We start from the raw sequence: 16,659 nt of genomic DNA, 5'->3' as shown, positions 1-16,659 counted from the left end.
AAAAAAAAAAAAAAAAAAAAAAAAAAAAAAAAAAAAAAAAAAAATCAAAAAAAAAAAAAAAAAAAAAAAAAAAAAAAAAAAACAAAACGAAAACAAAGGCTGCTGCTCCCCAATCTCTTTGCGATCTACTCCTTAACCATTTCAGTGCTCGTCGCAGGAGATCTCTCATGCAAACGATGTTCACCAAACCCCCCAGATTTAACTATCACAATTCATCAACTTAAATCCAAACCCAAGGATTTATAATTCACATGATACAACAAAGTGTATGGAAACCGACTTCGTACGCTGTTGTACAGCCTGATTGGAACATTTAACACTATATCTGCAAATATGTAGCAAAAACATGATTTCTATGTTTGAGAAGAACAGTTTCTGCATTTTCTTATCTCAGGACCTCAGTCAAACAAAAAAACTATAACAAAGACCAACATCACACAACTTGTTTTTCCAGTTCAGATTATTTCAAACCAAGGCACAAGGTCTTGTTTAAACTAGGCAGCAAGCCATCATCCAAACAAATAGAAAAAAAAAACTGAGCAAAATCCAGTGCAAACAAAAATAAAATACGTTCAGCAAGTTGAAAAATCTGGAACATATAAAACTGATTTGGCAAATTGAAATGCATTTTCCAGCAAGTGCTTAGGCATGATTCAAATACTTTTTTGACCCAAAGACATGAACTCAACACTAAACTTTCCACTTCTTCCCTTCCACACAGAATTAAGCATGCAAGCTCAGAAAACAACCATGGAAAGAAACAGTAAGAAGAAAGATGCAGCAATTTTTATTTGCGTGCAAACACTCCAACAAGCTCTACCAATATGTCATTTACAGACCAAATGTAAGGAATTTGCCCTCCATTACCATCGAATGTCCCCAAACATGAAATTTCTTATAGACGCAAGCAAAGCCAATGAACAAAACAGGAGCAATGAAGCGCAGCTTTTCTTATTTCAGACAAGACTTCCGGATATCATCTTAACAGTAATCGCATGCATGACCCTCTTAAAATATTCTAGAGTGAAATCAACAAGTGTGGAATATTTTACAGCTTGTCAAACTTTAAATGGAACAATTTGGAATCCCAAAATTCCTAAAGAAAACTGGAAAAATCTTTTCTTCTTCACTCGGCTATACTGGAAAAATTCCAGCAGTTTCATTTAACTATTTCCAGTTCAATCTCCCAGCATATCAAGAGTTTCACATCTATATAGCTTACAAGACTTAAGACACACATATTTCAGGCATTTCTAAACATCATTTCCAAAGAAAATTTCCAAAAACAAGCTGCAATTCCAGCTTCACTCCCTCGGCACAACAGAAATTTTTCCAGCACTTAGTTGGTCATAATCCAGCTTTTTTTTCGGCCAAAGCCTTGTATTTGGCACTCAAATCCAGCATGCAACTCCTTAACTAATTAATTAACGTTTCTAGTTCAAAAATCAGATTCGGACAACAGCCACATTCATCCAAAATTCCAGAAATTTGTCCAGCTCTTCTCGGCTAATCTTGCATGCAACAGAATCCATTTCATTCTTATTTTTCTGGCTTAATCCGAGCTAACTAACCTCATGCAAGACTTAATCATTTAGTTTTTTAGTTAACTAATCACATTTATGAGCTTAGATTACTTCAGAGAAACAAGATTAAGCGGCAGTTCCATTTCAGCTTCTCAGCAAACCCATTTCCTTCAAAATCAGATTTTTCCTCTTATTCAATTCATCATCCGAACGCCTAAACTTCACATGCATGGCCATAAACAATTTAATCTACCTCTGATCAAGTTATCTTAGCTCGGAAATTACCTTAAATTGAAGCTTATACACGCGACAAGAAAGCTGTCAACTTCTCCTCCTCTCGGCTCGCGCAAGGACTGCAGGTGTTGGTCCTGGTTGCGGATGGTTGCAGCTGTGGTTTTGATGGCTGGAGCTCATGAAGGTGGTGATGATCAGCAGCTCCCGCAACTGCCTTTTGCTTTCTCTCTCTCTCTCTCCCTCTCTCTCTCTCTCTATCTCTCTCACTTAACTTGCTCGGACAGAATATAAAGGTTGCAGCTCGCGCGGCTTCCTTTGGTCGATACTCACGAGGAGCAGCTCTCACTCACTTGCTCTCGGACGCTACAATGAAGGTGAGGTGCAGCTGTGGTTTGATATGTGAAGTGGAATGAATGAAGTGGTGCCGTGGTTATGGAGATGTTTTTTTTATTTTATTTTTTTTTCACCTTAATTATTTAACAAAAATAATAGTAAAACTAAATAATAATAAAAACAACAATTTTAATTACAAACACATCGAAATAAACAAACTAAAAATAACAAAATTACCATTTTCGATCTTTTCTTTCATTTTTCATCATTTCTCATCATTTTTTTTTTCAAAATAAATTAACAAAAATAAACCAAAATGCCAAAAAATTAAATTTGAACGTATTTTGTGAACAATTTTCCTTTTTTTCTCTTTTTCCATGATTTTTCTACGTTAAAACTTAAAAATTAAAATAGAAACTAGAAACTAAAAAAACTAAAAGCAACCACGACAAATGAGAATAAAAAGTAAAAGAAATTACACCAAAAATTTGGTGTCTACATCGACCTTGCTGAAATTCTTTTATTTCATCAGTATCATCAGGAGCATGGTGCGAAACTATCCTAAAACTGACAGAATCATGTCCTTTGAAAACATACTTGTACATGTACTTCACCAATTTAACAGTTGAGCAAATTTCTACATTAATGTGACAGTCAAATGTAGCTAACAGATAGGGACTATGAGGCACAACCCATCTGTTGTCAAGAGTATGCCTTCGGACTTTTATTTTTGAACCATCATCTCTTCTCCTATATTGCGGATAGCTATCCTCGGCATGAGTTGTTTGGGAACAAAAGCTCTTAGGATTGTGATTTTTACAATATCCATCTTTCATGCAAGGACAACTTCTATCGAGATCGCCACAAGGACCATGAATCATGTGCTTTACAACAAGGCAAACGATCAGGTATTTCAGCAGAGACTACTCTATCGTATGACTCGGGATTTAGGAGTTTGTATTCAAGCTTCAAAATTAATAGCAGATGAGCATGTGGGAAGCCACGTTTTTGGAACTCTATCACATAGACATATGCTGCGACTTCACCAAAAATTTGCTTGTTCACAACTTCTGATTTAAGCAATTCAAATTTAGCCCGAAAGACTCTAGCTAGAAGATCTGGCCTATCCTGAGATTTCTCATGGTACTTTAAATTGTCCTGAATTTCCTTCCATGCTGGGTTGCAGGTCATAGTAAGAAAGATGTCTGGTTTTCCATACTTTTGCACAAGGGACATTGCATCAAGATATCGCCGTCTCATGTCCCTTGGTCCACCTATAAAGGAAGCTGGGCAATATCGTTCGAACGGCCAACTTTAGAAGCACTGGTCTAGCCTATACAAATACTGTCTAGGATTTTTTGGAGGGCCTCCGAACGAATGTTGTTTTGCCGATTTCTATGAAAGTCAAGCCTAGAAGTCTCAATCTTAACATAACCATCCACTGCATACTGTTGCAACAATCTAAGTGAGTGCAACAACATCGAATCATCACTGTCCCTCATTTGAAATCTGTAACAATAGTATTCTCTAGATGACACCTTGTCCTCTTCATTTTTTGCACGATTGGCAGCTAGAGAAAAAGCACGAGTAATCATTTATTTTGATAATTTTTTTATAATGTAAAAATAGTGGATAAAAAAAATATTTAGAAACGGCAAGGAAACAACTTGCATCTTTGTTCACGGTCCATTAAGCTCGACGCAGAAATAACCGAAGCTGGATGAATATCGATATCTTCCTCACAAGAAGCATCGTTTCTCTTTCTTTTTTGGGCTCTTTTAATCCCAGGGTGCCATCCGCATTCACCACGTGGGAAAAGAATATGGTATTGTAATGGATCATAGCAGCTATAGTAATGTTTAATTTTACAACTGCTATTTGAATGCGTATAAACCTGAATATGAGCTCCCGTATGGCCTGGTTCATTTTGATCTTCAGTCCATATAGCCGCAACTTGGGAGACAGAATGAAGATTATAAACTCGCTGATCAAGGGTGGGATAACAATTAAGCACAATGCTAAGGTTGTCAATGGTTGGAATATGCCTTAAATTTTTGAAGAATTTAGCATAAGGATTGTCGCTAAGAATGCGCATAAGGAGTCTTAAAATACTTTCTCGCAACTTATCAGAGGCAACAATCCTCTTTGCTAATTCTTCATCAGTGTCAAAAAAGTAGAGTTGAATCCCAGATGCTCTATCATTTGACTGAAGAAGGCAATTTAAAAAATGATAAACCTGACCCTGAACACGGAAGGTGTAAACACCTTTCATGTTCTTTGTTAGCTCAGAATCGTATTTAGCAGCAAATGATGTAAAGCCTAAGTTATTGTTGTAAGTGCGGGCATTATTTCTGAAATGGAAGCTTTCATCGTCATTACCAATAAATAAGCGCTTCAAATCATAAGGCATAGGAGGAGCCACAAGGGAAATTTCTCCTCCAGAGCAGCAAAAAGTAGGAGGTTCCAAATGAAATCTTTTGGCTCCACAATGGCCACAAGGAGGAGCGTCAGGCAAAACCAAAGATACATTAGAAATATTGTTCACAATAGAGAGATTTGGCTGATCACGCTTGCGTTTTCTTCCTGTAAGTTTTTTTGCATATGGTTGACAGGTAGGTCGAGTTAAAGCTTTGTATAAAGAGGCAAGAACGGAAGGAAAAGATGGCAACAGCTAAACAAGAAACAAAATCGAACCTGTATTCTCTGTTCTAACGACGGTCGCACTACAATGGTTCTGGCTAGACAATAGATCAAGGGAATCATTCCTATTTCTTTTCCTTCCTGTGCAAGCACAGTTTGTTGGAGGCTGATTAAACTCTCTTCTTGGAAAAGAAGAGGTTTTTGTTGATGATAAAAGCGAACAAGATGAGCAGTTTAGCCCAACAGAGATTTGCATGGGAAGATTCAATGCAGAGTAGAAAATGTTGAGGAGGTAAAGAGGGAAGCAATTCGCTTGCAAGTTATAATTTAATAAAGAGGACTCAATAAGGAGTGTTTAAAAGAGGGACTGGACCAAAGGAAAGCCAAACCTTTGGATTTGGAAGCATTTGGTAATGGACGATTTTATTTTCACTAACATGACAACATTTTGGGAACAAAATTGTCTATTGTGGATAATACAGACAGGAGAAAGTGAGAGGAAGAAGACACCATTGGATTAATAATAAAAAAGGCTTGCAAATTTCCAAGTGTTTTGAGAAGGCCTAGGAAGAAGATATTGACTGAGCAGAAGTACAGCAGTGTGCAAACAAAAGAGAGTTAATCTTCTACAGCAATACAGAGTACATAGCAATCAATAGGAATGCAGAAAAGCAAGAATGGTATGAAGGAGAAAAGCCCAAACCAAGTAGAAGAATAAGAAAACACTAAAAAAAGGAATACCTTTGTTACGGAATGGTGCATTACTGGAAGCTATCTTTTTTCTAGAAGATGACAAAACATGATGGTTGGAGGGATTAGACACAGGAGAATGAATGCAAGGCAAGTGGCGAGCATCTGTAATAACACTGTTGACTGAAACCAAGCATTCTCCATTTTGTAGTGCATTAGAAAGGACACGAATGTGATTATGGGTTTCAGAAGGTTTATCATGATTATATGTCAAACAAATAGAAGACTCCACACAGGAAGGCAGAATCTGTTGAGCACAAGGGAAGGAAAGACTTTGTTTTTTCTTCGCAGCTCTAGCTTCTCGCAGAGAACGCAGAAATTCCGCTTTCTTGGCAGGCGGCATTTCTGCATATTTTTTTTGGCGCAAGGCATTTATATCCATCTAATTCCAGCTACTAAACAAGGAACCAACAAACCGACGGTATCAAGCGAGCATGGCAAGATGGAAATTAACAATAAGGAACAAGGCAATGAAAGTTGTTTAACGCAACAGAAGAATAGGCAACAGAAGGCAAACAACAGTAACCAGTAAATAAAGAGTGAACATATGACCAAGGAGGGCACAAAGGGAGAAGCATGCAAGAGCGGGAAATGGCTGCATGGTCCATCATAAGAAAACACACCAACAGATACTAAAAGTAAACAAGGTAACGGCGCAAGAACATGCAAAAAAAAGCCAAGGGAGAAAAGTGAGGAGCGAAGTAACATTACCTGAGCCAAACACGGTAGCAGGAACACCTTAGCCAATATAAAACAATAACACCAAGACGCACAGGATCTCTTGCTGTTTTTTTAGAAAAAAAGGCAATAAACAAGTGAAAAGCAATCGTGACATAAGGCAGAGCATACCGGACAGCAGCAAACAATTTTGGAAAATGCAGACGAAGAAAAGAACGACAAAAGATACTAACCTGAATTGGCAAAAAGGAGGAGCTGATAGCAGAATAGGAACAGAACAAAAGCTACAAAAGAGCAAGATATTTCAGCAGTCATGTACAGCAAAAGATCTCCTAACTGAGGAAAAAGAAGAAGATTCCAAAAAAAGCCAGCAAGGCAAAAAAAAAAAGTAGATAAAACATCAATTTAGAACAAAGACAACGGGAAATTCAGAGCATGCAGTAAACCATGCCTACCAACTGTTAACCGAAAGTTGTAAAGATGCAAGCAAGCTTCTAACCAGGAGGAAGTTTAGCTCATCGCTGACGGAAGAAGAGAACAACAAGCGAAATTAAAACAAACAGCACTAATCATAATACAGGGCTCCCAAAAGGCAACGATCAACTGATGATGATGACGATGAGAGGGAGAGGTCGAAGGATGTAGGGGCATTTTTTTAGTAGTCTGGACAACAACGGAAAAGATAAAAGAGCAGAAAGTCATTCGTTGTCAGCATTAGACAGCAGTTACAAAGACAATTTTACACAAACAAGCCATTCAAAGCAACAGGGCCTCTAATGCAGAATTTGTAATATCAGCATAATACTCAGGGCAAAATTGCCATTTTAAGTTTCCAAGACCACCTAACCGTTGTCATTCAAAAAGACATATCACACCTGCTACAATCAACCACAGTGTGTCATAACCACTACTCTTAGCACTCTCTTCTTTGGATCATCAATCAAGTCTACATTAATCTTGCAGTCTTAGTTCTAGTCCTATATTTATATTGTAGTCCTATATATATCATTGAAAGCGAGGCCTTATAGTCCCAGTCCTCTGCTAAGAAAGAATAACTAAATAAGTGAAACAACCAAAATGGAACCGAACGGGAATACAACAGGAGGAGGAAAAAAGCAACGTATAATTGGAGAAGAGCAGATGAAATTGGACGAACACTCTCCACCCAATCATGTTTGGCCACATCACCAATAGTACACACTCTTGAGGCTTGGCATTCACCCTTTTATACAATTGTTAATAATAATAAGAAGGCGTTTGTACAATTCTTGGATAATTAGATGATGAGGGATAAGCTGTTGGGTTAATTGTTTTAAAAATGGATTGCTTCCAGCGGCCCAAAAGAAAAAGCTTAAGACTTGGTGTTGGGCTGCAGTCCATCCCAGCCCACTTCTCAAACTAGCTGGAATATTCGACGGCTATCCGCCAGCATTACGGTTTTTATTTTTTATTTTTTATTTTTAAGCCTCCCCCTACTCCTCTTTCATCACCGTGCCGATTATTCGACTTCAAAACTTGAGGACTCTCTCCAACCCTTCAGTTTATTCTCCTCCTTTCTCCCAACTCATCTTTGCTGGTTTTTAATAAGTATATATACATGTGTTACGTGATTTTTTTTCCTTTCTTTTTTAGGGGTTGGGGGGCTGCCCTCAAGTGATGGGATGATTGATTATTTGTGGAGAGACTAATTGTTAGGAATGAGTTAGATGGTTGAGCATTGATGATGACGGACCTGAAGCCATTCAAGCTAGACATTGATGAGCTTATCAGTGAATTTGCTCAGGTAAAAATCTTGCTCAGTCAAGAAGTTACTTCTTCCATTATTCAACTGGTGTTAATTATGTTTTTAAGCAGTAATATTTGGTTTTTAAAAAAAGTTTGTCTCTTTCATTTTCATAATGGGGGTCGGTTTGTCCTAATGTTTGCATAGGGTGGATCAACTGAATTTGCAGAATTGAAGGCAATTTGGCGTTCAAGAAAGTTCTCTTTCATCTTTGAGGATAGTCCTTCGACAAACCAGGCTTGCTTTACGCAGTCGCTCTTCGCCCACTCCATTGGTATATATACTCCTTGAGCTGCTCTTCTGCCTGTGCCTTGAACTAGCCCTCTCGTTTATTATTGATTCAGATAAATGTATGTATGTTTTTCCGGCATGGGGTGAAGAGGCTGCTTGAACATGACTGATCGCAATAGGCTGGCATTCAGTAAATTAAGCTTGGCCCAGAATCTTTTTCCTTTTTCTATTTTTTTTCTTCAAATATTGGTTGGTGGTTGGAATAGCCAATAATTAATTTTTGAGTTATGTCTATCATTATCATGCTTGTATTTCATGATGATTAAATGAAATTGCATTTATATATATGATGTTTGTGCTAGACATGATCACTTTCAATAAGCAGAGAAACATGTATCTAAGCCTCGTAGACATGGAATTCCCAAAGCTTTTATACATTGATACTTCTGTCAGTTCTATAAATAGCACTCCCCCTTCTTCCCCCTTAAAAAAAAATAAAAAATCCCTCTTGGCTCCTTGTTCAGGGTGCTTAAACTTGCCAACCTCAATGTCATGAAAATCTTATTTGTTCCCCTGAGCCAAACTGCAAAACCACTGACTAAGCAAGTGGCTGATGTGAAACTTTTCAGATATTAATACATGCAACTTCAGGATCCCAATACATGAATCATGCACTTTTTCTTCTTCAATTGGAAACAAGGGCAAATTTTGTCATCTTGGACTTATCTCTCTTGTTTTTTATTTTATGCAGGATACATGGTGTCTGGAAATTCCCTTTCACACAGACTGGGTGGGCTTTATTGCCTTTACTGCTTATTTGAGACTCAACCATTCAAGCCTCCTTTCAAGATTTATTTATGTCTACGTATGTCTGCAATTCTCTTGGTGACAAATGAACTTCATCAAATATATCATACTTGATTGATTTTCTTAGATCATCAATTTATTGCAATTGTCAATGTTCTGTCCTATATCTACCATGCTTTAGAAGCACTATCAGTAATTTCCATGTATGTGCATCTCTATTAGCATCTTTCTGCTGCAGATGTTTGGGATTTTGACTTCTAGAGCCTTAAAATCTTGTTTTCCTTTTAAAGCTTCATGGCTTCCGAAATGAAAAACAAGATTATATGAAACTTTCTAGACTTCTTTTCTTGAAAACTGTGTTTAAGTATTAAGGCGGTAACTCTTTTCAAGTTGTTCGTAAGGTAAAAGTTGCTTTCAGACTGCAATTTTCTCCTGGTATTGCTATACTGAAAAGGGACAAGCTCATCAGTTTTTTGGCCGGAATGGAAGTTAGGAGTGCTCCAAAACAAATTACAGTACAATCACATGTTTCTAACTATGCTTACTTTTCCTTTGAACAGGTGAATTGAAGGAGCTTAGGAACATCATTGTCTGTGCTAAAGAAAAGGACATAAAAGTGGTTTCTGCTTTAGTAAAACATATGCTACAGAGGAATATGTTCCTTTTTGGATTTGTGGATATAACTGATGGCTCTGCAACAGAGAGGGTAAATGAAGTCTCAGACATTCAGAATGCACGTGTTCAAGTAGCATACAAGAAGTATATTGCTAATCTGTTTTGCTTTTTTCCTCTTGTTTTGTTAGAGATTACTTAGTATCTCAGTCTCCTTATTTGACCTTTTTTTGGACAGCCTTACTAACATTTGTGGTTCGACAGGTTATTTGCTAATACGCGGATTGAAGACTTCATCCACATGGACTTGGCAAGTTCAATGACCTGTTGTTAGATATCTTTAGACAAAGGCCCTCTAATGAAATTGATATAGAGAATTTTATTGGTTTGGATATGCACAGAATGGTAATATAATCGAGGTGTTGGCTACTTCAGGCATATTTGGTATCAAATCAATAGAACTGTTTGTTCGTTTATTAGTTTGTAATTTTTATGAAAGTGCAACAATACTGCGAAGAACACTCACTCTTTGGGGGTTGGGTGTGTAAATTATATGATTGTAACTGTGGACTGCTTTTGGTTTTTGTAGTCATAAACGGTTCCAAATCTCTGTTACAACAATGTGTAATGTTTTTAGGTTTATTTTCTTAAAATTTTGCTCTATCCCATTTTACTATGATTTTGCCTCATTGCTGTGTTTTCTACAACATTTCATGTGTTCCAGGGACTGGAGCTTGATGTTGATTTGCTCAAAAGAAAATCATCAGAATATGCAGCTGCTAAGGAACTAATTATCAAAGGTATCTTCATCAATTTGTACGTTTTTAGATCATTCTACCTAACATTTTGTATGTAGTGGCGTGGATGAGTCCATTTCCATGACCTGTTGATGCTTGTCATCTGTGTACACTAGTGCAAAAGCAATGATAAATTTTGTTTGTAAGAACCATACTTGTTCCACATAATTTTACAAGGAAATAAGAAAATGTTTAACATAAGGAAGAAGTATTGGCTTAGAATATCAAGTCTTAGCAGTATTTGCAAATCTGAGGATACAGTGGGAAGAAGCACGGGACTGAATTCCATTTTTTTTTTTCCTCTAGAACAATCAAGAAAGTTAACCTTTATGTTCCTAAGCTTTCATCTAGTTGTGATTAATCAAAGTTGATATTTTCTCTAATACACTACACAAAGAGGACATAGGTTTCAAACTGCAAATTCAGCTCTTTTTGCCAAGTGACAGATTTCACGTTGAATTTTCAGCTAGCTCACAGATTTCTTTATTCTCTCTCATTTCTCACTTTTTCTTGTGCTTTTTAACTTATTAACCTTTCTCATTACAAATTTTAGTCATGGGTCCATTTTTCATTTTTCTATTTCCCTCTTATATCTTCTCTCTTTGTCTTGGGGTTGGGCCTGGGGTCATCGAAGGCGTATTTTGTTCTTGCTGCTGTCATGAGTCACTTTGTTTCCTTTCATTGCTTTCTATTGGTTTTATGTTTCAGTTGACTCTTATCCTTTCAAAATTCCTGTCGCAGAGGCTGGTGAGGTTATAGATGTCCACAGCATTGAGCACAATATGGAAAATAAGCAATTGATTGGGGATGTAGTGGAGAAGACTGCAGAAGACTGGAACAATGAGAAAGGGTTGTTCTATCAACAAACAGGCATGGGCCCTCTATCCATTACATCTAACCAGCTCGCACGGCTCACTGGTTCCACAGAAAAGTCTTATTTACTTGGGAGCCTGCCGCCTGGAGAACAGGAAACAAATAGGCATTCTAAACGGCAAAGATGTGATGACAACTTTGCAGGAAACGAACTGGACAACTTTATACCTGAGCAAGACTTTGGGAAAATTATAGAGCAGGATGATGGTTATGATGATGAGAACTTTGGCAATGAATTGGAAGCAGAGCTTCTATGTCTACCTGAATTTGAAGATGAAGGCAAAGATGATAAATAACAGGATGACAAAAACTTCAAAAGCACAGACTGAGGTTGTAGGGCAGTTTTGGTATTCTAATGACAAGGCAAACTTCGAAGAATGACGAGTCGCATGGATTGAGGAGCAGCATATGATGCTTATCCCCATTATTCAAATGGATGTTTTCTTGATTCAGGAATAGAACCTTGTCGACAATTGATGAACCCTTGAGAAAGGTTGAGGATGTCAATATCATCATAGCGCTTGAGCACTTGATCTAGTCTTGCCTCTTCAAATGTCAAAACATTTGGGAGGGGAGGAAGGGAAGTAAAGTACACCTTTTTTCTATTCATAATTGTGAAGTATACATTTCAGAGAAGTATAATATGCGGTTTCTATTTGTACATACAACATACGGTAGTTTCCTTTTCCTAGTCCAAGAAATTATATTATGCCTTGCTGAGATTTTTGAAGTACTGCTGCTGTAATCCCCGTCTTCTCTTTTCTTCTGGTGGATGGTATCTTTTGAAATTAGTTTGCACTGCTTTAGGTTCCATTATGAATGAAGTTGAGGATGAGAGCAAAAGAAGGTTCCAATTTTGCAACTGCTGAGGAAGTTTTACTGGGGTTGTCAATAAAGCAGGCATCTGTTAAGGTTCATCTGTTTGGTCCGTATGTTGACTTCTCAATGTGGAACGCTCATTTTGCGTCAATAAAAAACGAACAGCTTGGCTCGTTTACTCTAATCTTTTAAGTGGATCTTAACAATTACTGTTTTTACTGAATTTGGACAGCTTCTAAACTTTTCAAGGGGACGGGACATCATTTTACTAAGAATTCTAGTTTTTCGCGCTCAAAGTATAGAGTCTTTTGCAGCTACGGAAAAATGTAGCCCCTGTCTCCGTTCTCATGGTTAGCATCACATTGGAGTAACGTGAGATCATTTTATACTATTAGAAACCAAAGAGAACGATATATTCAGCATCGTTTGAATTGACATCGATCTAAGTTCAAACAAGAGCCAGGGGCTGCAACTTTATGCAAGTGGAAGAAATTGCAGCAAAAAATAGCACAGTATTCATGACAACAGATGATTAATCTGAGCTTGACCTCCCCTCTGGCTATTAGGTTGGATCCCGCGAGCCTTTTTCAGATACTGTATCATGGTACATTTTCATCCGCATGCCACTAATAGCAATAGCACCTCAAGCTCGCGCATCATCATGCTCAGGTCTCACCAAGAGCAGTGCATCTATAATTCCACCTCTACATTGTGGACTTTTTGATCCTCAGAAGGCATATCATCCAAGTTAAAGGTGACCAATCCAGAGGATGAATCATAGGCAAAATCAATCATACTTGATCCTACAGTGCACTTTCTTGGCTTAGTAGATGAGTAAGCACCGAATCTGCCACATCCCTTCACTTCCACTAGGACAACAGCAACCACTCTAATGCTCAAGTTCTCAACTCCCTCTCCTGCAAAGGCGTTACCTTCCCCTTGATATCCTTTTTCCACTTCAGATAACTGAGCTCCATCCTTGATATCATATTTAATTCCCTCGATGGCTCCACCAGCGTTGAACATGTCAATGAGACCAATAGGCGCAAAGCTAAATCCAGGAGCAAAGACCTTGATTGGTGTAACTGTAAATATTTCATGCTGGAGGACATTGAGAGAGATAGGCAATGCTGCATTGTATGGCAAAGTAAGAAGTTCACCGCTCCAATGACCGTAGATGGCACAATCTCCAGTCCATTCAGGATCCATGGCAACTTCAGCTATAAGATGGACATCACGGCCCCTAATGTAGCCCGTTATGGCTTCAGATTTAGTTTGATGGAACGTGTTCTTTCTCTCAACAGTATTCCATGCTGCACCTTGACAGTTGTATACTCCAAGAACTCCAGTATATTTGTTCATATTCCATATCTTCAAGAGGCTGAAACAAGATAAAGGTAAGTGAGAATTTGAAGCTTCTAATCACATTTTAGTTTACAAGAAACATAACAATTATTTTGGAGTGGAAATACAAGAGAAACAAACATAATACTACTAAAGACACAGTGAAATTGAAAAAAACTAACCTAACACCATCACGGGCTGGATCACAGAAAAGGCAATCCTTGGTAGGCCGAGCAGGCAAGCGGGCTCGAAGAATTGAACCATCTGGCAAGACGAGCTTTTTGAGGAGATCGAAGTTGTGCTTCCCTGGTGCATCACTGTGACAGTAAAAGAATGAAGATTTAGTCCAATGCGGAAAGAAAGTGTGTCGTTAACAAACAAAGGATGAGTAGTGGCTACACTAACAAATCTCACCTAACATATATAGGGCCACCACTGATGGCCCTGGCAGAACCATGATACTCAGCAGCTGGATGGAGGGAATGGAACATGTCCCAATCAGGCTGCATGAATTCACTGAGGAAAACACTGTTGTACGGAACTGCAGCAATATGAATGGTATGCGTTACAGGATCACGCGGAAAGAAATCATCCGACGCCCTCACTATGGCCGTCTGTTTGGAACTGTTTCATGAACCATGAGGACAAACACCATCAGATGATAAGAGGGCCCAAATTTGAACACCCACTACTCCTGAGTATATTTGATTCAATGTGATGTGTCTAATTCTGCCTACCAAGTGATTTACGCAGGCATAAAAGATTGTTATGTTTCCTGAAATCCTCAATACTGATAACCGAATCAATAATTTTAAAGTGCCGCATATATCGGAGGCGTCTTATATGTATTTCCTCTCCTAAATCAGCTAAAGTAGGGCTCTGTTGACAAGAAATCCTTACGATCGATTTACTAAGTATAATAACAAATCAGATAATAGAGCTACCCAGAAACTGAAAGTAAATTTCGGAGTACGATCAAAAGGCCAGGAACATACCAGTAAAGTGCATCAGTGTTGTGGCTCATGCAAGCAATGCAGCCATTGTCAGGAAAATTCTTAGCAATGGAAGCATCAAGAGCCTGGTGATACTGCCTGGTCAGCTCAACTCTACCACCCAACCCAGCACCAAGAGTCTCCAATATGCACTGCTCATCCACCTTTACCCCATCCACCCCAGCAGAAGCCAAGTAATTATGCAATTCACTATAAAACTTGTAGACACTTTTGGGATTCACCAGACCCAACCCCTGCACGGCAATTGGATCAGTTTTCCACCCTGGCTCATTCTCCATGACTCCTTTGGAGATACTGGGATACTTCACTATTGGCCCATAATCCTCCATCTCCTTCACTCCAGGCCTTAACCCACCCCAATATCCAGTAATCGCGTGCCACACGTACACATACTTCAACCCGTGTTTCTCCTTAGCAATATTCACTATATTCTTGATCCCCACAGTGGGATCATCCTTCTTCTGAAACTTGGAATTTTCTTTAATCCCAGTTAATCTCATTAAGGGCGGCTGCTGCTTCTCAGACTCCACATCATCTCTTTTCTCCTCCTTAGCTTCATCTCCTCCCACAGATTGCCATCCATCATCAATTATGACAAACTTGGGTGGGGTCCCGCCTGCGGAAAGGCTCTCAATGCCAGCCTCAACTCCTTCCTGAGTCACCTCCTGGTAAAAAGCATCCCATGTGCACCATCCAAAGTAATCAATAATTCCAGGCAACTTCTTCTCGTGCCGCTGCCTGAAACTCTTGAGATGTAATTTAACGGCCCTGATGGCATCGGTGATGGCGGCGAAAGGATCAGTGCCAGCACTAATATAAAGCGAATGTGTAAAAGATGATCCGACAGTGTCGGTATCCCCACTCTCTAGACACATTTCCAGCTCATCCTGGGAATTCCCCTGCAGAACCGCTCGAAATGGTCCTTCGACTAACGGGAGAAAAACCGTGTAAACAATCTTCTTATCATCGTCTCCACCATTCTCGGGTTCAAGATGCGACCCGTCTTTGGTTTCCAGCATCAAAAATTGGGTCTCTAGTGGAATTTCGCGCCCTTTATCTCCCATCTTTTGGGCCATCCACCATAATTTAAATCTGAAACAGGCCATGAATCGTACGTCACGCAATGTCCCAAGCGACACCACGTGCCTGCTGTTATCCTTATGGAATTCAGCGCCTAAAAACACGCCCTCCACCGGTCCTGACGCCGACCCCGACGTGGCAATCACATCGTCCGGCACGTTCGTCAGTATTGTCCTGTCCTTCACCACCAGCTTCTTTTCCGCAATCCGTACTGCCGGCGTGATCGTCATTTCTTCTTTCCTTTTCGTTCCAAATTCTGCTTCAGTTCCCTGAAAACAAAATTCAAATCCAAAAGTGCATCACTCTCGGGTAGCATCTAACACTCACTAATCACATCATCAAGATGCAGCATACAAAATTACTTATACTGAAGAATTAAAATGTTGTGCATACCTTGTATGCTAAGATTCGAGGAACCGTTGAATAGTGGTAGTATTTAGCAACAGCAAAGCTAGAAGGGGCCGATAGTCGCTGAACAAAGCCAAGAGAAGTTGAAGTTATTAATGGTGAAGTGAATTGGAGGGAAGAAGAGAGGAGCTGCCAATTTATAGTGGTGGCAGATTTAGCAGTACTGGAGATTGATATTGATAGAGGTACCATTTGTTTGTGACAATGGTGCCCCTAAACTGTGCTTCGTATATGAGCGAGTTAGGAGGGTAGGGAGGGTAAAATAAATAAATAAATAAATAACAGCCGCAGGTACGCGCATCCGACGGTGGAAGAAGAGGAGATAAGTTGAATGGGTCGATAAAGTTGACGGCGGATCAGATTGCCACGTCGGATCCACGGCATTTCGGCAGTCCAGAATGCTAGTGACAACTTGCCAATTGGAAAGTGGACAGATGCACAAGTCCAAGTCCGTGTCCTGTTTGGGAGTAGTGCAATTATGGATGAATTTGTGAGCTGTGGAAAATTCAAAAATGGGGGGAGAAATTTTGAACAACTGGGGACACGTGTTCTGTAATTACTGGACTTTAATTTAGTGGGCTTCCCACTTCCCATGAGACTACTTGCGATTGTTTTTTTTCAATATGCTGTTATTGTGTGGTTTTGGCTGATCTGTTTCCACGTCAGGGCCTTGGGGATTTGTGAAGGAGCATGGTTAAATGTTAAAATCGTGTCGAGGCCGGCCAGATCCATAC

The 16,659-nt window shown here is 39.1% G+C and overlaps 3 protein-coding genes across 4 annotated transcripts; 1 reads left to right on the top strand and 2 right to left on the bottom strand.

Annotated features, from left to right (window-relative positions):
• Positions 1-2,939: 2,939 nt before the first annotated feature.
• LOC113777137 lies at positions 2,940-5,823 on the bottom strand. The gene is made up of 4 exons (XM_027322179.1): positions 5,472-5,823; positions 3,774-4,673; positions 3,526-3,660; positions 2,940-3,376 (listed from the first exon to the last, which is right to left on the bottom strand). Exons 1-4 carry the CDS (start codon positions 5,821-5,823, stop codon positions 2,940-2,942), a joined length of 1,824 nt encoding a protein of 607 aa, XP_027177980.1.
• Positions 5,824-7,651: 1,828 nt separating this feature from the next.
• On the top strand, positions 7,652-12,178 carry LOC113778060. 2 transcript variants are annotated; one of them, XM_027323316.1, is made up of 8 exons: positions 7,652-7,697; positions 7,791-7,941; positions 8,089-8,215; positions 8,924-9,037; positions 9,540-9,738; positions 9,856-9,901; positions 10,316-10,391; positions 11,130-12,178. In XM_027323316.1, the coding sequence occupies exons 2-8, from the start codon at positions 7,879-7,881 to the stop codon at positions 11,555-11,557; spliced, it is 1,053 nt and encodes a 350-aa protein (XP_027179117.1). In that variant the 5' UTR covers positions 7,652-7,697; positions 7,791-7,878; the 3' UTR covers positions 11,558-12,178. The 2 variants fall into 2 exon arrangements, with proteins under 2 accessions (XP_027179117.1, XP_027179119.1); XM_027323318.1 differs by having other exon boundaries at positions 7,660-7,941; positions 8,111-8,215.
• A 264-nt stretch (positions 12,179-12,442) lies between these two features.
• Positions 12,443-16,175, bottom strand: LOC113778059 (probable galactinol--sucrose galactosyltransferase 6). Its single transcript, XM_027323315.1, has 5 exons — positions 15,911-16,175; positions 14,420-15,786; positions 13,839-14,048; positions 13,607-13,741; positions 12,443-13,461 (listed from the first exon to the last, which is right to left on the bottom strand). The coding sequence occupies exons 1-5, from the start codon at positions 16,115-16,117 to the stop codon at positions 12,771-12,773; spliced, it is 2,610 nt and encodes an 869-aa protein (XP_027179116.1). The 5' UTR covers positions 16,118-16,175; the 3' UTR covers positions 12,443-12,770.
• Positions 16,176-16,659: the final 484 nt, after the last annotated feature.

Source organism: Coffea eugenioides, chromosome 7, assembly GCF_003713205.1.
Source record: "Coffea eugenioides isolate CCC68of chromosome 7, Ceug_1.0, whole genome shotgun sequence".
NCBI lineage: Eukaryota > Viridiplantae > Streptophyta > Magnoliopsida > Gentianales > Rubiaceae > Coffea > Coffea eugenioides.
This window is presented reverse-complemented; position numbering and strand designations above follow the sequence as displayed.

Bases quoted from the DNA above. Each gene is read 5' to 3' on its own strand.
- LOC113777137 (XM_027322179.1), bottom strand. From the start codon at position 5,823: ATGCCGCCTGCCAAGAAAGCGGAATTTCTGCGTTCTCTGCGAGAAGCT. The intron at 4,674-5,471 runs GTATTCCTTTTT...AAAAACTTACAG, and splicing joins TGCACCATTCCGTAACAAAG to GAAGAAAACGCAAGCGTGAT. The intron at 3,377-3,525 runs GTTATGTTAAGA...GATATTGCCCAG, and splicing joins GCAACAGTATGCAGTGGATG to CTTCCTTTATAGGTGGACCA.
- LOC113778059 (XM_027323315.1), bottom strand. From the start codon at position 16,117: ATGGTACCTCTATCAATATCAATCTCCAGTACTGCTAAATCTGCCACC. The intron at 15,787-15,910 runs GTATGCACAACA...TTTTGTTTTCAG, and splicing joins CTCGAATCTTAGCATACAAG to GGAACTGAAGCAGAATTTGG. The intron at 13,742-13,838 runs GTGAGATTTGTT...TTACTGTCACAG, and splicing joins GGTGGCCCTATATATGTTAG to TGATGCACCAGGGAAGCACA.
- LOC113778060 (XM_027323316.1), top strand. From the start codon at position 7,879: ATGATGACGGACCTGAAGCCATTCAAGCTAGACATTGATGAGCTTATC. The intron at 9,739-9,855 runs GTATATTGCTAA...GTGGTTCGACAG, and splicing joins GTTCAAGTAGCATACAAGAA to GTTATTTGCTAATACGCGGA. The intron at 9,902-10,315 runs GCAAGTTCAATG...CATGTGTTCCAG, and splicing joins ACTTCATCCACATGGACTTG to GGACTGGAGCTTGATGTTGA.